Raw genomic sequence first — 24,976 nt, forward strand, 5'->3', positions numbered from 1 at the left:
TGATATCAATTGCAAGCAAAAAAAACTAAGAAAAAAGCTATCATCATTATTGTTCGACAACTGATAAATGCAGAGTTGATTAGAACTATAGGTCTCAGGAACAAGATAGACTGTTATATGCTAGAATATGGAGCATCAGGACACACAAAAACACATGGAAAAAACAGACTAGTTCTTGATTTTTGAACGTTAGAAATCAAATTTAAAAATAAGTAGAAAAATGATTAAATTTCTTCATTTAGCATGATTTTATAGCTATACGAGTAGTATATAGAGGGACGGAGCTGCCCGGTGGGGGGGGGGGGGGGGGTAACCCACATGTTTTAAGATAGGCTATAGCGATTTCAAATCATTTTGGTCACCATTGAATTATCGCAGCAATGTATAAAGATAGGTAAAAGATTTTACAAGTATTAAGATTTGATTTTTGACAGTAATGGATAAAGAAAGGTAAAAATGTCCCACCCCGTTGTAATATCTCACTTTGCAGTAAATGTCCGTCCCCCCGTTGTATCCCTAGGCAGCCTCTATTACTACTCATACGCCTGTATGGATTAAAATTAGAAACATAGTTCAAAGAGTGGAAAAAAATAATTTGCAAAAGTGGTCAAAAATTTTTTCAAAATTGCACTTATAAATTTTTTTTGCTGATTTTCAAATACGTAACGCCGCGAAATCTTTCAATTATTATTTAAGGAAGATTAGGATCACCGAGAGTGTACAAAAAGACTTTCTAGTAAATAAATCCAAAAAAAACTCAGAAAAATTAGACAAAGACACTAAGCAAGTGACAAATCTTAAAAAATACTTTAAGTAATCAAGAGGCATTTAATGCAAGAAATATTAAGGTAAATCGCCATATGCGCTGATTTCTGAAATTTGTAAAAAAAAAATCCGCTTTAGGATTCAAAAATGAAATTAATTTAAAAGGCCACAAATTAATTAAAAATTGGAAAATATGTGCTCTATAATTTGAAGCGCGTTACTGTGGTATTAGTTCCAGAGGTTCACAGATAAATAGAGCTTCTATTTAAAAATATTTCTACAAAAAAATTTTAAAGAGAAAAAATGGGCCAGCTGGACAAAAACGGATAAACATGGTTATATATGCGGCATTCCGTCAAAAAACATTTCAAAGTCGAAAAGTCAATCACTTGTCAAATCGCATGATCAGAAAACTTCCCTCGCTCAGAAAAAAATAGTTCACACGGCAATTTTACTCTTTCGCTTTTAGGTCAAAATGCCGTCTGAACGAATAGTACCTCCGGTAAAAATAAATCCTTAAGAAAACCAATACTCCACTTCTAGCCGTAAAGAATCCAAGAGAAGGCCAATAAAAGCACCAGCTATCGCTGTGCGGCAAATTAAAAAACACTCTCGAAATGTTGATTAGAAAATTTATGTAATGAAGATGGTTATCATGTTTTCATGTTTCTCATAACTTTTCACGTTAAAACTCGAGAAACGATTGATTGGATACAAACAAGCGGATGAAAATCCCGATGGAAACGGCTAATTAGCAATAAGTCTTCATAAATAGAGCTAGTTATTCTTGAAAAGATTAAGATGAAAATCCCAAATTTTTCCAACAAGGGCCCATTGATGCTGCTCCGGAAATTACACCCCTTGTATGAAGCCGAAATGTCCACTTTTCATGCATGGCTAGAATATTTTAGTGAACAATGTCACTTTTAACATAATTTTAGGCAGAAGATACGACCAGTTGCATTCCCATTGGTTGTGTCCAAATGTCATTTTTGAGCAACAGGTCCAAAAACGGCATAACAGGGTCTATCCTTGGTTGAAACCGACCCTTCCAAGTAAATATTGACAACTACTACTACCGTACATAGAATTTGTCAATGAGATTTTTGAAAACACCAAACAGCGCAACTAATTGACTGCATAATACAATCCCTTGCACAGAAAAAAGGCATACAATTTCTGAATTCTTGTTAATTCAAATAAGATAAAATTCTAATTATAGATAGGCTATATAAATTAAATAAACAGTGAAAGATTACAGCAGTCTACTTCTAAAAACAAGATGACAAAACCAAATAACTTCATGATTTTGAATATCACTGTGAAGCAATGCCGAAATATTTATTCAAACACTGCACAAATAATTCAGGTCTTCCTGGTTCAAATGGTTTAAGCAAACTCTCATCCAATTTTTCCATCGTCTCTATCAGTGTTTCAGGTGTACAGCTTAAACAATGTCCATCTCTTGTAAGTTGGTTGGCTAATTCTGCCTGATGGTTATGCATTAAGGTGTCGTTCACAACTACAATGAGAGGTTTTTGATTATTAAGCACTTCTAAGCAGGTTCCAGCTCCCGCGTGTGATATGATAAGATCTGAATTTTGAATGTCCTCAATTATAGAATCGCGGTAGTCGTAAAGCTCACAGGTTACTATAACAAACTACAAGTTTTATATGCGATTGTGTTTCAGCTCCAATTGTGGGGCATGATCAACATGCTCACAGAGCATGTTCTGTTCTCAGAAAACAGTAGTAATAGAGTGAGTGATAGTCCCCGGGGGGGGGGGGGGTGAGGACCCCATGTATTAAGATTGGTTATAGCGTCGATTTCCAAGAAATGGGGTCCTCACCCCCTTTTTAGGATGTGCATGTTTTAAGATTAGGTATAGCGGTCTCAATGTATTAAGATAGGGTATAGGTTGCATGTATTAAGATTAGGCTCCATGTATTAAGATTGGGTATAGCCGCCATGTATTAAGATTAGGTATAGCCGCCATGTAATAAGATTGGGTATAGCCGCCATGTATTAAGATTAGGTATAGCCGCCATGTATTAAGATTGGGTATAGCCGCCATGTATTAAGATTAGTTATAGCCGCCGACATGTATTGAGATTAGTTATAGCCGCCGACATGTATTAAGATTAGTAATAGCCGCCGACATGTATTAAGATTAGTTATAGTCGCGGACATGTATTAAGATTAGGTGTCGCCATGTATTAAGATAGGGTATAGGTTTTGTGTATGTATTTGTGCATGTACATTTGCTAGTAGTATAGTCGGTGCAGATGTGGGGGGTAGGTTCGCAGACGCTCCTGATTGGCTGAAATTTTGAGGGGAAAATATCAATATTTGTGTAGTTATTAAGTGATTACGTGAGAACAATAGAATTGGCGTGGGTAATTAATTGCTGTAATTATGTGAGGGGCAATTATGTGACATGTTGAATTTTTGTTTACAAATTTCAGGTCATATTAAAATGTGAAATTAATTGGCGTGGGTTTTCAATTACCCTAGTTATCTGAGGGGTAATTATGTGACATGTTGAATTTTTGTTTACAAATTTTAGGTCAATTGCAAAGATTGTTCCCCTAATTGTTTGAATCAATTGTGTAACAAATGTCTTTTGCGCGCTCATTAATTGGAAAAAATTCAATGATAGAAAAAAATGAATTAAAATTGTATAAAATTACAGACACAGTATAAATGTAATAGAGAATACTAAAGAATTGTGCTATAGTAAAAGCATTTAAGTTATATGTTGAGTGGTGCTGTATGAATACCGTCAGACTGAACAATGCGCTTAGGGTAGAAATAGGACAGTCCCTTCTTTGTCTGCTCATACGTAGCAACACAATGGTTTATTGTTCTGAACCCTCTATTTGTCGAAGTAAGGTTGATAATTTCATCCATCACTCGACGATATTTTTCCATTGGTCCATCTCCAGTCTCTTCCAGAGTTCTTTTGTTCAGGCCTTTGCTACTGAATTTGTACTTGTCCGACTTAGCATCGTAGCAACAATAGGTTTTACTGCAGAGACAAATCATTTCGGTGCATCTGAATTCTTCCTTGAAAAGACCTGGTTCCCGTTTATCATGCTTCTTATGTTTAGAACAACATGTTCTAGGGAAAAAGTTGTGTGAGGCATCTGCTCTGAAGGAATCATCACAGTCCTTTTCTCGCAAAGTCTCCCATTCTTCCTTTTTAGCAGGTCGAATACAATCATACAAGTTCTCGTGCGCTAGCGCTAAATAAAGAGAATCTGTATCCATCTCTAACTCTTCGAATTTATCCACATCGCAAAATCTGTCAAAGAAGTTATAGTAGAGCTCCAACATACGTAATTTAGCGTACTGAAGTATGAAGAATCCCACTATTATAGGTTCTCGATGCTCAATTTTTGATTTTGCAAGCTCAACTTCGTAAATTTCTTTTGACACATTGTTCAGACGCTTAAACATTTTCCCATTGATTGCTTTGTGCGTCTTCTCATCATTCAGGTACTTGGTCTCTGTGTGTCTACTTCTGTCCATAATTTGATACCCATAAGAGCTGTTACCCAACAATTTCATTGTCTCAGCCACAACGCTAGAGTCAGAATTTTCATCACCCGCTCTTCTAGCATCTACCACTGACTGAACAAATTTGTTGAAGCATTTTTTGGGGGTGTATTGTACAAATCTATAAATCTTTGTACATTTCAGACCAAGACTGAGATAAAAGTTGAGTAAAGGTGTAATGATTGTCCCATTTTCCAACTTGAAGCTCGAAATCAACATTCGTTGAGGTTGTTTGAGTAGGTTGTTTTCAATTGCATACTCTCTCATATATTCTCCAATATCAGCTCGACTGACATTAAAGTTCTTAAAAATAGGAGGAAAATTAGAGAACTTGTACTTTAATCCGTCTGGAACTTCGAGATCGCACTGTACATATCCAAACATTTTCCCATCTCTTATTTTCGCTAAAAGAGACTCTTGCTTCATAGGTAGTTTTAAGGGAAAGTTCTTCCTCACGTGATTTCTAACATCTTCCTCTTCTTTAACACGTTCCCACCATTTACACTCCCAGACTTCAACAATATTGTATCCTTTGTTTCTCAAATAGTCTCTTCTCAATTCATCATGTTCTCTTTTTCTGATTCCTCTCTGCATTTCCTCCTCCGAGAGGCTTGCTCGATCTTCTTGGCATGGGCAGAAATGGAAATAACAACCCATTGCTTCAAATACTGTGTCGCAATGAGCACAAAAACCGTCCACGCTAAAACAGTCAATCTTTTTCTGTTTCCCGGTCGTATAATAGCTTTCAATTATGCATTCCGGGCGTTGTGATTGGAGATAAGACATGACCATGTTCTCAAATGTTCGAAATTTATTGGTTCGAGCTTTGAACTTTTGAGAATTTGTGTCGAGTTCCCACCGTGTGTAAATTCCTGTTGGCATTTCTTGACACATTGAAAAAGGGTAGAGTTGACTAGCATCAATACCCACGATAGATTTACAAATATTTTCTGAATTCCTGATAAAGGTTTGATCAACTACTGCCTTTCTTGTGAACACAATAGAAGGTCCACCAGTCATGTCCTCGCGTATTTTATCATGTAAATCCTTGTCACTTTCAACAAATGGGAAGAATTTGTGGTTTGTTGACTGGTGAAGACAAATGTTTGCTAAATTGGGAAGTGTACATCCGAGTTTTAACATGTCGATTCCTTTGTTGTGATAAAATTCCATCATTTTTTGCATTGCTTCTAGTGTTGGAACAACATCCTTGTTGTTGTACCACTTGACAAAATCTCTAAATGTAGACATTTGCTCTTCCTCCCAAATCACTTTCAAGTAATTGTAGTTATCGACTCCAGATGGAGGAACTTCTTTCAGTCTCAATTTTTTCAAAGCTTCTTGTTGAGATAGTCCACTGTTCAGCAACTTAGTGAAGTCAGTGAATTCTTTCTCCAAAGGGTTGTGATCCTTCAGCTTACTGAAGAAACATTCATAGGGGGGTAGAAAAGGTGCGTCAAGTTTATTTGGAGAATCGAACCATTCATATGGGAAGAAACCTTTAGTCTCGCTGGTCTTGTAAGCTTTGAGGAATGAATCGAGAGATGTAGCTCCTCCAAGGAAATTTAGAATGTCAAGGAACTGCACGTCACCGAACTTGAAGGAAACAAAATGATTTGCCTTTTTGATAACTGTAGGTTGAATATCCCGTTTATGAATGAGATAAGGTAGAAGGTAGGATTTGATGAGATTTAAATCGTACTTTCCACTATTGAATCCAAATACAGGTAATGTGTTGATATAACGCTCAAAGTGTTGTTGCAAGTCCAAAAGTTGATTTTTCTGCATTTGTAGGAACTGAGTAGACATATCAGCTTCCTCCTCCTCCTCAATACACTCATCTTCGAAATCAAATGCAGGAGTTGTTCGACCTTTCCTTTCATTCAATTTTTCAAAGATGGCTTTAACTCGGCTATTGATTATCTCTTGAATTGATGCAAATTTTGTTTGCATTTCGGTTTTACTTTTGTTAGCTAACTCCTCAAGAGCTTCGACAAAAGAAACAATCAGGTTCTTAGGGTCTTTGTCGCAAAGAAACACAGGTTCTTCAATCAAGTTGGAGGAAATGGAGACAGATATTGGTTCATGTTTTCCAATCCAAGTAGTTGTATTTGTATCTTTTGGCTCTTCAGTGGGAACGCAGATAGATTCAAAGTCAAAAATAGCCAAGTTTTTGAACAATTTTTGATCATCGTTGTAGGAAATTCCGAATGCGTCGAGTTTATCAAACAAAGTTTCTCGCAGAGCATACGCACTCTTTGGGTAAATATGCTGTACTCTGTCTTTGCAGGATTTTACATGACGGTTGAAATTACTTACGTACTTTATAAATGTATCACAACTGGGGCAACGAAATCGTTTAAAGAATGTGTTAATATCATCCACGTAGCATATATGGTTGTTGTATCGCAGTAAATTAATGTTCTTTTCGTACATTTCAACACTTCTTCTCGCAAGTTCTCCAACAAATTCTCCTTCTTCTATATCAATATCATATATAAAGATGTTATGCTTTATCGCATTTTCAACAAACACGAGGTGATCGATTGATACTCCCCTGAAGTTGAGTGCATCATGCCCAGATTCATGAAGAAAAGCACTAAACAAATTTGCTGCATTCGTTTCCAACTCAGATGATCCGTACAAGTGAACAGCTATAGCTCTGAACAGGCAAAGATAATCTTTGTAGGTCTCGCCGTAACCATTCGAGACAAGACAGTTCACATCCGGTCGTCTAAGTAACTGTTCAGGAAGAACAGCATCGATACATCCCATTGGAATGTTTTTTAGGAGAGCGCAGAATATTGTTACGTTAGTAGTCAAAGCAAATCGCCACTTTGTATTTTCCCTCTCCTGTGCGCACGTCTCCACTAGATCCATTTCCTCTAATCTGTCTTGGAGAGAGACCAAGTCTCCTTTTGAGCAGAGCAAATGAGATTTTTCAAAGAAAGTGTTGTTCTCATGCGCATAAAAGTACCGATACTCATCTGTGTCCACATTGCGCAGGATAAAACCAAGAGCTAGATTCACTTTGGCAGCACAATTTAATTTTTCGAAAACTTCTGTTAATTTCTCGTTGATCTCATTGGGATCGAGCTTGGACAACTTGAAGTTAAACACTCGATGTCTCCCATTCTCCATTTCCGTATCGTCAAAGAAGTGCTGACAAGCACTTAGTTCCTGCTGCAATTGCTCGTTGTTCTGGTCTAGCTCCTCCGATTCTAGGACTTCTTTGAGCTTTTCACTTGACTTGGTCCCAACTTTTGTCGAAGTTCCATGCTTTCTCCTCTTGTGTTGTTGAAGAGAATAAAAGCTTGGGAACTCTTCCAAGCACAGAGTACACACAGTACTAAGCTTTAAATCTTTCGGGGCATGATGCTTGGCAAGGTGATAATTCAAGTCTTCCTTCTTCTGAGTATAGTAATTGGGACATTTGGGACATGATAAAGTCCCACTATCACAAGACTGTTTGTGTCTTGCCATATTTTTCTTCACCACCATTTTTTCACACTTTGTGCATTTCACTGGGAGATTTCTATCGAGAGCAGGCATTGTTATGTTAGTTCAAGATGAATTGGGTAAAATTCAGGTAAATTGCGAAGCAACTGAATCTGAAAAAACAGAAAGTATAATGATTAAAAGCTGCTATGTAACTTCGAGGTACTCGATGATGACTCATCCCTTCCATATATGGAAATGACGTCATTTCTATTTTTAGATTCAGGCGTCATGTCAGAACATTCTAGAAGATTGCTATGATTCTAATTGCGACAGCTCTGCATATAATTAACTAGCTTTCAGTTTAAAAGTACAAATTCATTCCGTGGCAAAAAATTCGAACTAAACATTTTTTTCTCATTTGCTTCTCACTCTTATTTGTTTAACTTTACTTGAATTTTTCCATACAGATTATTTCCCCAAAGAAATCACAACAAGAAAACTATTCTTTAAAAATTCACAATTGTTAGTATTTTGTATGAATTTAGTCCAAAATTTTGTATCTCAAATATTGATAAAATTTACTGCCTGAGATCAAATTTAGTTTTACTGAAAATAGAAACTATTGAATGAATGTGTTTCCAACACAACAAGAGAGAGATCAAGAAAAAGTTTCCATCTATTATTGAAGAACAAGTTTACGTTGTACAACTTAATGTTGTTGTAATAGAACCTCCCACCCAATCAGACTTCAGCTTTAGAAATCTAATTCTCAAGATAAACGATTTCATTTTATGCATTGCTTTTTCTATTTTAATTTTCTTTTATATTAACAGAGTTTTACTTGATACCGTATTCATTTGTGAAAAATGTTGATCAAAAATCACTTACAACTTTTGGAAAAAATTTACAAAAGAAAGGAAGGAATCGCTGATGCTTACAGAGTAGACGAAATTGACGTTGACTCTTATTTCTTTTACAATTTTTTGGACGTTTTTACTCAAAACAACAGAATTATCCGGTTTAGTAAAGGATTTGAGTATGCAACCTTTTTTATAAAAAAATTCGAGTATGATGACTACATAACGAAACAATCTTTCGATTTATCGTCGGAACTACACATCAACAAGTATGAAATGCTCTTCATATTGAATTCTGTCCCAGAGATAATGGAACACTACAGAAATTTGTCTCAATCTAATTATATCCCAATTCCTGAACCAGTAACAATTACTTCATCTCTGCAGAGTGCGCTGTTCTTTCATTATTACAAGGACTACAATGCAGAGGGGGTAAGACTACGATTTGGAATACGACTCCCCAACATTTATATACAAAAATTTAGTTCCAAATTTGGAACATTTTCCGAGATCGATTTGAGATTTAACGAGATGGAGAGAATTTATCAAAGCTTGCCTTTTTTGATCAATTACGTCAACTCATTTCCTCTAACTTATCCATCTTTGGCTGTTAACTAGGATAACACGTGTAAAAAGCACCTTTTTTGGTCACTATTCAGTTTTGAGCTTACGGGTTTCGGATAGTAATGTTAGATTTTCTATGAGTTGATTCCTTCTTTGGTAACTTTACAACTGAGACATTTCCTTTTCTGGAAAATAACGTCACTTTTTCTGCTAAATTTTACCCTTTTTGGAAACTTTGTTCTCATTGGTTGGAGTTTAGTATATATAGAGCTCAAAAATTCTCCCGGCATCACTTGCTTTCTATTCTCTAAAATCAACATCACCTCTGTCTCAACTACTATAAACTCTCATCTAATCTCACCTCATTGAGAAATGGAATTTACAGTGCAGAACAACAGCCTTCTCTACTCAGTTTCTTTCACAGAGGAGACTGCTCGGATCAGCATCAGAGACCTGTCGAATGGTCTCTACGAGTCAATTCTAAACTTACCTATCACAGTGTGGCACATTATTGAGCACCAGCGACAACAGTTTGACACATATCATCAGGGACAGGTTCCAATCACGGAGAATCAGCTTGGAACTCACGCAATGGGTCACGAAGTTGCTGTGATCAGTGGGCATCACTACCCTCACGTTAACGGAACAGATTTTCCCGACAACTACGTTGCTGGAAGCATTCAGTACACATTTCCATGGGAGGAAGGACAGATTCCCAACAACTGGTTCAATACACCCGAGACAAGTCAAGTATCCAGTCCAGAACCGCAAAACAGCCTTCTCCGGATAGTGAGCAATGCTGGCAGCAGTGAACAAAGCGAATTGAGTGTTGATACTAGCACCACGTGGTCATTTAATGATCTGGAAAACTTCGATCCAGCTCAATATTATGGTTCGACTGATATGTCAACTACACCGTCAATGACAACCCCCTCCATAGAGGACGGAACAGCTCACAACCCCATTGTACTGACTGATGAGGCTCCGATAACTCCCATCAGTGTTCGACCTACAGAACCGCCAGCAATTGTTGAAAGAGTCCGTCCATTTGGCAATGAAATTCAAAACTTGCCAGATCACGTTGTGAGAACTCTTTTTGAATGAACCTGATATTGTAAATTTTATACTTGAATTACTTGTGGTGTATTTATACTTTTGTTTTAATTCATTTCTTTTTAAGTTGAACTTTTTCTTTACTACAAACACTATGCAAGCTATGTTGAAAAAAAAACACAGCAATTTTTTTTGTCAAAATTTTAAGAACAATTTGATAAAAATTCTGTTTCTTAACAAAAACGATCGTTTAAAAATTGATTTTTAAGAAAAAAACTGAATTACTTTTTCAATTTTTAATAAAAATCTTTGTTTCAAAAATTGATATTTATTGAAACAAAACAGGTTCGAAAATTGTCATTTTAAAGTGTAAAGAAAATATCTTTTATTTGCGCAAAATCATACCGTAAAATGAAGAAAAATGAAAATTTTTTGCGTTTTTAAATGACAGTTTTTGAAAATTTTTTCGACATTCAAGAAAACTTTTTCAATTCAAAACTCGATATTTAACAGAAATTGTTGAAAAAATTTTCGATTTTTAAGAGAAAAGGTTGAAAAATTTTTCAATATTTAATAAAAAAGTTGTTTGAATTTTTGATTTGTAAGAAAAGTTTTTGAAAAGTTGATTTTTAACAATCAGTTAATTTAAATTATAAAGGTAAATACAAATCACAAGCAAGAAATTATATAATTTATTTTCTAATTTCAAGATACAAAAGAGGATTATCAATTATACCATGTCCATCTAACAAACAATCAACAATCTTTATAAGTTCACTCTCATACTTTGAATTTCTAAGGGAATGCACCCTATCTAGAAAAGATGATCCAAGGGTTTGAGTACTCGCATTTCTTTGCTCAGCGCGTAGAAGGTGACGCTTGAACTTCTTTCTACTCAATCGTTTTTTGGAGATACTGGGCACTTTTTCCACGTACTTATTCTCCAAGTTGTGCTCTACCGCTCTGGTTAACTGAGTAAAGACCACTCCCAACTCTTCTATAATGGAACCAAAGAACTGATGTTTATAGAGTGTGTACAAGCAATCAACTGTTTGATAAACATAAGACAAATTTTCCATTTTCTCTAGTATCTCTTTCACTGAGGATGAAATGAGAATAATGTGGTAGCGACAAGTCTTTAATGGACAAAAGTTGTCATTATGAGTAGCAACGGAGTATTTTTTAGTGAGTAGATAAGGTGTATACTCCTTAACTGATACAGAAATGAATAATGTCTTGTCATTAAAATCTCTGTAAAATTGAGGTAAAACCTGACACATTATTGCTGCCATTTCTATATTGGGATAACACTATAGAACCTATATATGGAAACAAAAATTACGGTAACGTAATTTCTATTTTTAGAGGTAACAAGTTCTGTTTCCATAAAAAGCCATTTTCGAAATGATACAGTTCAAGAAACAGAAGGCTAAAAAAATTCGTTGTTATACTTGTTCAAAATATTTCAAGCACTATTTTTCTTTAATGCAACACAGACGAGCTAAACACCAGGACCCGTTTGAAATTCTGGTTAAAAAATTTGCGAACCTCAAGATTTCCGAATAGATTACCCAATAAGGAAATAACGTCATTTAGCATACCTTTTATGGGTATACATGACATCATTACCATAAAAGGAAATTTTAAGTTATTGAGAGGAATTGCGTACAAATACATCATTTATTTTCTCTTTCACTCTAAGCTCAAGTTGTTGAAATGTCTCTCTCTAAAGTATCACCTTTTCTTTCGAGTGCTCCTTCAATGTACACTCAATCCTCGCCAAAACCAGGGACTGATTCGGTTCCTTTTTATATGGACTTTGGTTCCAATTCGAAAAGATTTGGGAGATTTACTATGTCCCAGATTTCAAGAAACGGACAACTTTATACTGAACCAACCTTCCAAGTCTTTAGAAAAGACAATTCTGGGACTTTTGAAAAGTACCAGCAACTGCGAATTGGGGACTATGAGTTTAAGAAATTCTGCTTCCTCAAGGAGGATCTTCTCAATGGAGAACTGGAGATGAGAGAAAACCAACCCCAATTCGACAAAAACATAGGAATGGATCACGTGCTGGAACAGTGTCACAAAGTGAGAGAGGTTAGCATTGGACGAAATCGCAGACTCTATGTTACTTTCCTCCAATACATCAAGGACAACCCAGCTTCAACTTATGTACAAATTCGACTTTTTTGTCGAAAGGAGAACAACGAGTTCAAACAAGTGACTTATGTCAGCTACACTCTGGATGAATTCAAGGAGTTGATACAAAATCTGAAGGACTTTTCTAATATTCGACAATGTACATTTCAATAAATGTGTAATTTTATAATGTATTTGTCTTTTTAATTCATACTATTTGAATCATTTTTCTTTTTTTCAAACTGAAAATGAGTTGGAATATTGGTTCCTCCAGAAATATTTTTCTGAGTCTAAGAAATAAATCTAAAGTATTCCACGTTAGACTTCACTACGAACTAAAAAAGTCTTCTTATACAGTTCTTGAAGCTCTAAATTTTCCCAAAATTGATAAACTTGACAGTGAGTCCAATTTTTCAGAATTAAAGTGGGTTATTCATAACGGATTACGACGCACTACTTTAATATATCAATCTGATAAACACGAAATTTCCATTTCACAACATCGTTGGAACGGAGTTCAATGGAGTTTTTTGACAAAAATTGAACTAGAAAAGGAGGAATACAAAAAATTATTGGAACATCTCCCTGACCTCCTTTCTTATGTAGAGACTTTCAAAAAGACCAGTATCACTTTAGATAAATAAAGAAAACAATTGATGGATATTGTCACACTTCTAAACATTTTTAATTGTTACAGTAGTATTTTTCCAATGTTTCCCAACAACGAAAAACGAAAAAACTGTTTCCTGGCTGCATGTAAAATTTGGGATCAAAACATTGATTTGGAGAAAATTGACCAAAACTTCCCCCACGGAGGACTTATTGGATACGGTAATTCAATTCTGGACTTTTTCCTAGCAAGATCGAAAGTGTTTCGTTTACATGCAATTTTACACGATTCTGCTGGAGCGGTTAAAGCAACTACAAACCAAGGACCGGGTTATTGTTACATGTTACCTCAATTTCCGAGCTCATGTCTCTTGGGTCACATTACTGGTCTGTTCTTTTGTATCTTTATAAAAATTTGTCATCCACGTATTTTCAAAATGCTAGACTGTTGATCATTTTTTGAAAAATCATCCCAGAAGAAAGAATGCCTCTCGTTGTACTAGATATTGAATGCTTAGAAGGAAAAATTATCAAAGAGTTGGGAATCTTTAAGGACGGAATTGTACTTGGATACAGTTTTCTCCCACCTAAAGACTACAAGCCGACTTTTCAAGCAAAATGGAATACAAAAAATATGCACGGTATAAATTGGAACCATGGAAAGCTTGATTATTCTGAGTTGGCTTTTATTATACATCAACATTGCTCACCAACAACAGAGTACTTTGCTAAAGGACTTGAAAAATGCAAAATTTTATCACCCTACTTGTGTAGGGATGTGGAAAATCTTGATGATCTTGGTTGTCCGAAGGCTTCCAAACTATTAGAAAACAAGGATGTTGAATGGAATTGCAGCAACTACCCCTATCGACACAAGAAGACTCTTCATTGTGCAGAAAAGAAGGCTTACGTTTATGGGATATGGACTTTAAATTATTTTGATAATATTTAATGTTTGTATTTGTGATTGTAATTTATCATTTTTATTTGTAATTTTTTTTCCTCTGAAATTAGTATAAGAGAATGAGTTGGTCAAAAAATATCTACAAATACTGTGTTCCCATACTTTATTATTCTTTCACAGTCTTGCTCCTAACTTTGGTACTTTTTTCAATATTGATGCTTTTTCTCACTGATTCATCTGAGGGAACAATAATTTGGTTGTGTGTTATGTTTAGTTCACTTATCTTTTTATTATTTTTGGCATTTTTTTCGTTGTTTACGTTTCAATTCAGTTGCACAGTTCCTTTATCCCTAGGGAAGAAGATAGCGTATAAATGACTGATCACACTGATAAGGGGCTTCAATTAGGTAATTTTGTCTTTGATGACAATAATCAAGAACGTTAATCTTGGAAATGTTTTGGACAGACGTGTAACCGGTCTTTAGTAGTTTTTTTGTCCCAGTTCTTTGTCATACTATTGATTTTAGCTTGTTGTATCGTAAGAATTACATTAGCTGAGACTTGTGAGGAGACAACAGTTTGGATCGCCATTTTGTCGAGTACAGTTGGATATATTTTACCTTCTCCAAAATTATGAACAAAATAATTTCCACGAAGGAACGAGTTTTTATTTCATTGGTTGGACCAAGTGGATCTGGGAAATCCCAACTCATCCATGATTGGTTAGTTTTTGGAACTTTTCAACCAGAATTTGACAAAATTTACTATTTTTATCAACACTATCAATCTCTTTACGGACTAATGTCAAAAAATATAAAAAACATTGAGTTCGTTCAAGGTGTTGATTTTGAGTTGATACAAAATTTACCTAATAATGGAACAAAGTATTTACTTATTTTTGATGACTCTTGTGAAGAAATTTCTAGTTCTAAAGAATTTGTAAAAATAGCAACTGCTGGTAGACATAAAGGTTTAAGTACAGTGTACATAAAGCACAATCTCTTTCATCAAAGCCGACTAGGAAGGGATATTGAACTACAGAACACCCATATTGTTTTATTCAAATCACCCAGAGACGTCCTACAAATAAACACGCTCAGTCAACAGTTGGGACTGGGATCTCAACTAAAAGACTGGTATACCACAGCAACTTCAGTTCCCTATGGTCATTTACTTATTGACTTGACTCCAAAAACAGTCGACTCTCTGAGATACTGTACTAACAGTGGTTCAACACCATCTTTATTTTTCCTACCTCAAAGCAAGCAACAGGTTACATTTTTGAACGATGAGCACACAACATCTCTCTACTCTGATCGCGTTCCAGAAATATTCCCAGAGCTTCAAAATAACTTTTCTCAAAAATTGTCCCAAAGACTTTATCCAGTTTCTAAACGAGTGCATAGTAAACCTTCTAAGAGGAGAGCTAAGAGAAATTCAAAAACAAGAAGTTTTAAAGTTCAGAGAAGAAATTCATCTTCTTATTTTAAAAAGAACAAGTCTCAGTAAAAGAAGACAGATTCTGAGTTCTAAAAAAGGCATCAGTCTTATATCAATTTTAACTCCGTCAATCATTAATCGTCTCTCTTGAAATGGATCAGTTTGTTTTGATTCCTCAACAACTTTATAATCAAAAAATCAGGTTATCACCTCAAAGATTGGACAAATATAACGAAAAACAGGATTCGGTTCCAAAAAATTTGGAAACTGTTTATAGAAAAGTTAACGCTAAAACAAAGTCTTCTAGCAACGAATCACTTATCAATGAAATTTTAAATTCACCTCGCATTAAACTATCCCTATCTGACTCCATTTTGTTAGACGGAAGAGATACAAACGTTGCATTTGTCGATTTTGTATACGCTCTGAAGAAGAAAAACGTTGAATGTCCCGATATTTATTACACAATTCTTGACGCAATCGGCATAAATCCACATAAAATTTTAAATAAAGATGCCAAAAGCAAAGAACGAGGAAGCTGGATCCCTTTCCAAATCTGAAAAAGCCAAGCTACAGAGGTTGTACAGGGAAGGAAAAGCCGCATATGGTTCAGTTCAAAACCTTCAGAAAGCCAGTGGGTTGTCAAAGAAGAAGGTTACTGATTTTTTATACAGAAAGAATTCTTACACTAAATTTAGACGAGCAATTCGACATTTCAAAAGATTACCTGCTTTTGCAAAACGTATCAATGAGATTTGGTGTCTTGATTTGGCTTTTATGGATAAATTGTCTGAATTTAATAACGGTGTGAAATACTTATTGATATGTGTTGACGTCTTTTCTCGCCTGGTCCGTGTTCAATCAATGAAGTCAAAATATGCCTCTGATGCTGTAGCTGCCTTTAAAAAAATGTTAAGGAAGAACACTAAACCTGATAGAGTTTGGGTTGATCAAGGTACTGAGTTCGGGGGAGAATTCAAAAAATTTTGCAAGAGTAGAGACATCAAAATCTACTCTACAAGAAGTGAAACAAAAGCTGCTGTAGCAGAAAGAGCAATTAGATCTTTAAAAAACATTATTTATCGCTACATGGAGGAAAACGGTGATAAATACGTTCACAAAATGGATAGTTTTGTTAACACTATGAATACAAGAGTTAACAGATCTATAGGTAAATCCCCCAAAAACGTTAAAAATTCAGATTTTTTGTCAATTTTTTACAAAAACCCTATTATTGAGTACAAAAAACCACGCTTTAAAATTGGAGACAAAGTTCGAATCTCCAAGTACGATATCCCATTTAGAAAAGGTTACAAGTCTCAATTCACAAGTGAAATTTTTGAAATTGTTAAAATTGCGACTTTGAAACCACCAACCTATAACCTTCATGGAGAACAAGGTGATGAAATTCTAGGCAAATTTTATGAACAAGAGCTTGCAAAGTGTATCATTTAGATATGAATTCTTTTACTGTAGAGTTGGTTTCGAATGCTTCCTTTGATTGTTATCCAAATAATACATTAAGTTCTTTTACAAACTTTCTTCCGGAACAAATTAATCTCGAAGGAGAATGGGAGGTTGCAATTACAGAACTATCTTATCCTTCCTTGTACCAAAACATCACGGAAGGGAAATTTTTCTATTTAGATGAAGCAAAACCGAATACAAAACCATCAGACTATTACACACTTGATCCAGGTCTATATCCTTCGATCTCTGATATTGTAAACGAAATGAACAAAAAAGTTCAGGAACGAGAAAAGTATGAAAAAACACCAATCAGATTACACGTTAACAAAATTACACAGCGAATTTCTTTGAGTCTTCCCAATGAGAATTCTTTACTTGTTATATTTAGTGCTGATCTTTGTCATGTCTTTGGATGTGAAGAAGCTGTTTATGGGATGGGTGTTTTCATGAGTGGTGCTGGTCCACATTTTCCCAAGTTCCCATATGACATTGTACGAATACATACATTGATGATATATAGTGATATTGTTGAATACAACATTGTGGGTGATACAAAAGCTGCTCTTTTACGATGCATTCCTTTTATATCAAAGGTTAAGAATGGAGACATCATCTCAACTGGCCAATACATGAATTATCAAAATTTTCCAAACCTACAGTTTAAAAAAATTCTGAAAAATTCATTCCACAGCATAAAAATAGAGCTCCGAGACTCTTATGGTGAAAAAGTACCTTTCAACTCTGTTGGAGTAACTAGAGCAGTACTAATGTTTAGAAAAACTTCTGAAAATCATTTTTAGAATTAAGACTGTAAAAAATGGTTGCTGATAGTGATTTACCGTATTTTCGCGGATATGCCAGACAAAGGGGTAGGGGTTTTGGAGCTTTAGCGCAAACAATTGGGAGGACAGCAATTCCGTTTTTGAGACGATATGTTGTCCCAGCAGCAAAAAGAGTGGGAGCTGATTTAATTGAAATGGCTGCTCCTGAAATTGGAAATGTTTTGACTGGGAAGAAAAAACTCAAATCTGTCGCTGCTGATGTTGGGAAGAAAACTTTACGTAAACAGCTAGGTGCAGGAAAAACAAGAAAACGTCGCATTATTCGTAGATCACCTCCAAAAATCAGTCGACGTCGTCGAACGAGAAAAGATATATTTGCTAATCTAAAATGAATTCCAGATCAACAAACGATTCCAATTTTCGATATGGACACTTTACAAACTCTTGCTTGGAGATTTTTGACAAAATTCCTGTTTTGGAACCAATTGAGTCTTCTCATGTTCAAGAAGTTTATCCTAGTACTTCACTGGATGAAAGCAGCATTGAATTTGAATTTGAAACAGATAGAAGCATCTATCTTGATATGAGAGATATCCACCTTCAAATCAAAGTTGGACTACAAAAGGGAAGATTGTTTGATGACTTTATGAAAAAAGATGAGCATGGAAAACCAGATATGGGTATGTCTTTCACAGATGACGATTTACATTATCTAACTCATGTCAACAATATTTTACACTCACTCTTCTCCAATTGTGAAGTGTATCTGAACAATCAACAAGTGTACAACTCAAATGGTCTCTATGGACACAAGGCTTTAATTTCCAATGAATTTAATGCTTCAACGAGAAATAATGAAGGCATTTTGGCTTGTCATGGATACGAATTTGAAAAAGAACCCAGTGATTATGAGAAGAGCCCGTTTATAGAGCGAGAGGAAGAACTTCTGCTAAAAAATGGAAGCACTTACTACGGTAAATTAGCTATTGACCTGTTTCAATGTGAAAAGTTACTGCTTCCAAATACAAAAGTCAGATTGAAATTGATTCGTGCAAGACCTAATTTTTACATGATTTCCTACAATCCTCACGTTTCCCTTAAGGTTCTTGACTGTTCCTTATTTACACGACGCGTGGTTGTTAACGAAGTGTATCACCAGACTATCAAATACCAATTAACTAATTAACTCATCAACCTGCTTGTTACAACTTTATGGAAACCATTGCACGTACATTTATTATTCCCTCAGGACAGAACCAGTTTATTCAGGAAAATGTTTTTAACAATGCTCCAATCAGAAGAGTAGCTATTGCGATGAACACCAATTCGGCATTCACAGGACATTTTCAAGAAAATCCTTTCCATTATCAGAAATTTGGTTTGCGAGAACTTAGAATTGTTCGCGGAGGTAGAGCTATAGTATCGCTTGATACAACTAATGACTGTAGAGCATACGTAACAACAATGAAAGCAATGAATTTTAACGAGGAAATTCCTGCGTTACCGAATCATCAGTTTCAGAACCACTACATACTTGTATTTGATCTCACTTCACTTCAAGATGCTGGCGAAAATATTCATTATCCTGAACTCAGTGGAGAAAGTATTCGATTGGAAATGTTTTTTGATCGTTCACTAAGAAACGTAACAGAAATCATTGTTCTGGGAGAAAGGATGTCCACTGTCAAAATTGATCAGTTTGGGACTGTTGCTAAAAATGTCTAATAATTTTTCATCATTTTTTCAATTTTATGTACTTTGTTGGAACATTTGTAGGCTTAACCTCTCTATCTAGCTGTTGTTCTCTACATCAATTGTTAATTAACTAATGGATGTGAACTGGGGAAGACTAACTTCAAATATATATATTTATATTCCTTTGCTAATTTTCCTTGGACTTTTTATAATTATCGTTTTGTTTCATCCCAGCACCCAGGACGAAACGGTTGACAAAATCACAAAATCCAAAGATTGTTGCTTCTCTCAACAGAACGAAAGTTTTCAACTTGATTGCTCTGTCAGGAATCCTTGTACAAGCGGAGCTTGTGAGATAAAGAAAAGAAAACTTATTTGTCATGGATAACACCTCACTTCGTGACATTATTGAACGTATTCCAGAGCTTAAATTCCGGTATATTGGATCCTTTCCAGCAGATTTTGTCCCAAATTTGCCCAAATTTACTTTTGCAATCATCAACACTTCCCCAAGCAGTGAAGCTGGTGAACATTGGATAATGATTGGTCGCCTCAATAGGAACTATTACTATGCGGATTCTCTAGCACGATCAATCACACATTACAAATTTTTGAATAAAAAGTATCAGAAAATGATACACAGACCACTCCAGAAAATGGAAAACTTGTGTGGATTCTACACTATTTATGCTGCTTTTCATCTATTTAAATTTTTACAAACAAACTTGAACAATGTTCATGATGTGCATGTACTAAATTTTATTAGTAATTATATGTAAATTTGGTTACTGGGGTATACACTAAGCTGGTGCCCAATAAAGTCGACATTAGTTTTTAACAATTGTACCTTTTACTCAGTTAGCTACGCAAGTTTTTCCTTTTTGTCGACTTTATTAACCCACTCGGCTAAATGTACCTCGGTTTTCACTTATTTTAATAACAATTTATACCAATTTAATGTAAATGTTCGAGTGATTTTGTATTTTGATGTGCATAATTTATACTGTGTCTGTTATTTATAACTTTTTCAATTCAGTTTTTTTTTAAAAAAGCTGTCATTTTTAACCAATCAGAAGAGAGTATTTAGAAATTATTGAAAAAACGGCGTAAAAATGTACAAAAATCTCAACAATTTTTCAAAAAATACCCCTAATCTTAATATATGTCAGCGGATATAAATAATTTTAAAACATGTCAACCGCTATAGCTAATCTTAATACATGTCGACCGCTATAACTAATCTTAATACATGTCGACCGCTATAACTAATCTTAATACATGTCGACCGCTATAACTAATCTTAATACATGTCTACCGCTATAACTAATCTTAATACATGTCGTCCGCTATAGCTAATCTTAATACATGGCGGCTATACCCAATCTTATTACATGGCGGCTATACCTAATCTTAATACATGGCGGCTATACCCAATCTTATTACATGGCGGCTATACCTAATCTTAATACATGGCGGCTATACCCAATCTTAATACATGGAGCCTAATCTTAATACATGCAACCTATACCCTATCTTAATACATTGAGACCGCTATACCTAATCTTAAAACATGCACATCCTAAAAAGGGGGTGAGGACCCCATTTCTTGGAAATCGACGCTATAACCAATCTTAATACATGGGGTCCTCACCCCCCCCCCCGGGGACTATCACTCACTCTATTACTACTGAAAACAAAACCGGATCTTTTCCGTTTGTGCCCCCCAGCTTAGTGGGTGCATATTATTTGCAACCCCCAGACGCACGTGCAAAATTTTTACATAATGATTTACTATGTAATGACACGTGCTCTGTCACGGGGGGGGGGGGGAGCATAACGTACTGGGGGGGGGCACAAACGGAAAAGATCCAGAAAACCACAAAGAAAAACAAACATTACACACCTACGAAAACTGGATTACTGCGTGGCATCACATATAGTATCATTCGAAAGCCAATAAATCGTCGAGTAATTTAATTCGTGATTGAGGTTGATCATTAAAATTCCTACAGCGATTAAAATTTTCGAATAATTGGAAATTTGACAATTTTTCCAACTCTTTATGAAATGGGGTCAGGAACTTCAATACAATCCGACTTTTTGTTTTAAGCCAATGTTGGCCGATTGGTATATTTAGTGGAGATACAAAGTTGAACCATTAAAAACCCGTGCAAAAAATAGATCCGTACAGAGAAATTTCAATTTTTTATATCTCGAGGACAGATTGCGGTTTCAAAACTTCTTCTCGCCTTTTCGGGTTTCAAATAGGCTTACGTGTTAATAAATACTTGTAATATATTTATTAGGTTCCTAATTGCTCAGCAAATAAATTGTTAAAAACTACTCAAATAGTATCAAGCAGATTAATTAAAATGACATACCAATTTCAATGTAATTCGGACATTTTCATTGCTTAACGGACATTTTATTCTGTTGCAAGCTTTTAAGGTTACGCTTTTCGGAATTTTGAATTCACATTATCAATTATTCATAGGGTTTAATGTTATATCAATTCTCCAACCTTTTATGAAATGGAGGTTGCGAACTTTACCGCAGCCCGAATTATTGTTGCTGAGCCAAATTCGGCCGATCGATATCTTGCGCGAAGAGATACAAATATGATACCACTAAAAAGGTCTCGAAAAACCAAATCGACTGTTGCAAAGAGAATTTCATTTTTTATCACCCAAAAAATTGTGGAATACACAAGAACTATAATAATTCTACTATACTAAAAATAACTCAAAAGCTTTTTAAAAAAATCTTTAAGTTAGCCTGAGATATGACGTAAAAACAATTAAGATCAGAAAAACTAAAAAATTAATTTACTAAATTTATGCGAAAATTCTTTTTTGCAGCCAAGCCTTTGTAAACAAGAGGAAACGTATATGCTGTTACAGAGCGTCAACGTCTCGATTCAAGAAAACCCAACTTGAATTAAAAAGTACGACAAAAACTCTTTAACAGAACCTTTAAGCAAACAATTTTAATCCTTTAAGCAATGAGTCCCTACGAGTGACTGCAATTAAAAGCAGTATTAATCCAAAAAAGACCACCAAACTCCAGATCCCATACCTTTTATTTTTCAAGTTCATTTAGACTAAGCTGGCTTAAACCTCTTTTTATAGACTAAAAAAACTTCCAAAAAAGAAACTGGTGCAGTTCTGTAACAGTATAATCTTCTATGCAAACAAATTTTTAAAATAATTTTGCGATCATGTTGTTGAGTTTGCATAAAACTTTCAAAACTCTGGTTAGAATAACTTTTTCAAAAATTCGCACGTCATAAAATATATGTTTCCGTTTTTGATATTTTGTATCATGCCGACAAAAGTATGAGGCGGACATGAAAAATCAAACTTCATGGCATTAGCGCACAATTTCAATTCTTACATACAATGATGATTTTGAAGAATTTGATCGTCGAACTTCGGCTGTAATCCTTTGCCGTATTGAACAGTGATTGAACGGAAGCCTCTTTTCGAAAGCAAATCGAGAAATTGAGACTGTTCATTGCACAGAACTTGCATGAGCTTATCGAATTGAGTAGATCCAACAGTAATGAACAGCCCCTTTTGTTCCTTCATATTTCATCTAAAATTTTTGCCAACAGCTGTACGATTTTTCGTAAAATAGATCCATTTCGTCGCAAAATAAATCCATTATTAAAACAGGGAACAAATTCATATTTTTATCTTCTAAAAGCTAAACTACTTAAGACCACCTCATTGTCTTCTGCAATTGTGATAGAAAACACAATCATAATCAAACTGAGCTCTCTCCAATTTTGGACATATCTCTCCAAAATAAGATACACTAATACGACTTCATTGTTCCGACCCACTTTAAAGGGGGGAGGAACTATAGACTCAAATGGGTTTTTTTGTTCAGTTAAAATTGGCCGATCGATATAATCATCGTAGAGAGTTGTGAGGGGTATAATTAGAAAGCCCGTCCAGCGTAGAATATGGAATTTAAAAGATTTTTGCGAATCCCGTTTCTTACAGGGAGTTATCGAGACATAAACTTTTGTGAATAGAACACGGAATTCCGCTGTTTTTATTCACATTTTCCGTATTTTTGACCAAATTTTCCCCAATTTTGCTAAAATTAATTAAAATTGTTAACGGTAGTGTTATTGGTATAATCCTCAAAGATAGAAGAGGACTATTGAATTGTTCGATCCGAGTTCTTTGGCTATATTTTGTGCAAAATTGTTCAAAATGCAGACTTTTTCCGTCAAAAATGGGACCAAATATGCATTTTTAGCCCACTTTCTTTGAACTTGCTGGACGTAGAGACCTAAAAACTGCGTACATATCCTTCGTATGCTCAAAAAGAAAGCTACTTGTACTCTTGCAGGCTTTAGGAGCTTCTGGAAAAATAATTTTCGCAGATTTTGCAAATATAAAATCGATAGTTATACAAAATGCACTATTTTTGATATATTGGAAAATTCTGTTCAAAAACTGATGTATTTCGCCATCTTTTGATCAATTAAGTGTTTTCCTAGACGCGCAGAAATATCAGGGTTGATCTTGATCTCCCCATGGATCATTACAGTAAAAAAAATTTTGAGGTTTTATTAGGTCGCGGCCTTTTAAAATATTTTGGCATTTGTAGTTTTTTATGCTAAACTATCTTTATCCTTGCTGGACGTAGACACCTAAAAACTGCGAATATATCCTTCGTAAGCTGAAACAGAGCTGTTAGTACTCTTGCTGGCTTTAAGAGCTTCTGGAACTATAATTTTGCCAGTTGTTTCAAATATAAACTCGATAATTACACAAAATGTATTATTAATTTTTGTTAAACTGAAAATTTTGTTTAAAAACTGATGTATTTCGCAACATTTTGAGCAATTAAGTGTTTTCATAGACAAGCAACAAAATCAGGGCTGATCTTGATCTGACTGTGGATCCTTACCGTAAAAATTTAGGTTTTGTTTGGATGCTGCTTTTTTTTCAAAATATTTCGGCATTTCTAGTTTTTTATGTCAATTAATGACAATAATTTCAAATCAGGGCTCAATTACTGAGAGACAACATTTACAAAAAAGAGATCCAACAAACATATTATGGTTTCAAAGTCAAACTCATGGTTTTCATGACTTTGAGCAAATGTTTTCTTAAAATTTTATGGGCTTCTTGTTCTGCTTCCATTTGTTATACTTTTTGTAGCCCAATGACAAAGTCTTGCCAATCAAAGATCCAAATGGATTATTTAAGAGCTAAAAGTGAGCCTAGTCAATGCTTTCCTTTGTTATCCAATGTCTCTTATGACTTAAAATATATTTATTTTAAGAAAACGTCCGTATTTTTGAACTTTGCCACTATTTTATCTCAATTCTCTCAACTTCTCGCGTAGTATCAGTTAAGACAGGCAAAAATAAACATCCTGAGAGTTTTAAATTATTGTTTGTATCGGTTTTATATTTAACTAATGGTTTCTTGGTTTCGATACTACGAGTTTTCAATTTTTAGTTATAATTGCACATTTCATACCTTCATTTTGTTTCTTTGTCGAATTGACACTTTATTGAAGAAACCAATTGAAAGAAAGCATTGTTGGACGAATACTTTGTTTTATGGGCTGAGACAAGTTCTCGCAAATTTTAATGGAGTTTTTTCACTTTTGCCTGTGCTTGGCATTCTTTTTGATGTACGACATTTACCTGAAAATGATAGGTCTCAAT

At 34.9% G+C, this 24,976-nt stretch overlaps 1 protein-coding gene across 1 annotated transcript in view; it reads right to left on the reverse strand.

Annotated features, from left to right (window-relative positions):
* Positions 1–1,938: 1,938 nt before the first annotated feature.
* The window catches only part of LOC142349250 (UDP-N-acetylglucosamine transferase subunit ALG13-like), a 61,198-nt gene continuing 38,160 nt past the window's right edge, over positions 1,939–24,976 (reverse strand). The window contains exons 2-3 of the mRNA XM_075400686.1: positions 22,679–22,873; positions 1,939–2,416 (exon numbers count right to left, since the gene is read on the reverse strand). Coding sequence (XP_075256801.1) covers positions 2,082–2,416; positions 22,679–22,868 — 525 coding nt within the window. The 5' untranslated portion in view covers positions 22,869–22,873 and the 3' untranslated portion in view covers positions 1,939–2,081. The remainder of the gene's footprint in view (positions 2,417–22,678; positions 22,874–24,976) is intronic.

This window comes from Convolutriloba macropyga, chromosome 11 (genome assembly GCF_964194025.1).
Source record: "Convolutriloba macropyga chromosome 11, txConMacr16.3, whole genome shotgun sequence".
Lineage (NCBI taxonomy): Eukaryota > Metazoa > Xenacoelomorpha > Acoela > Convolutidae > Convolutriloba > Convolutriloba macropyga.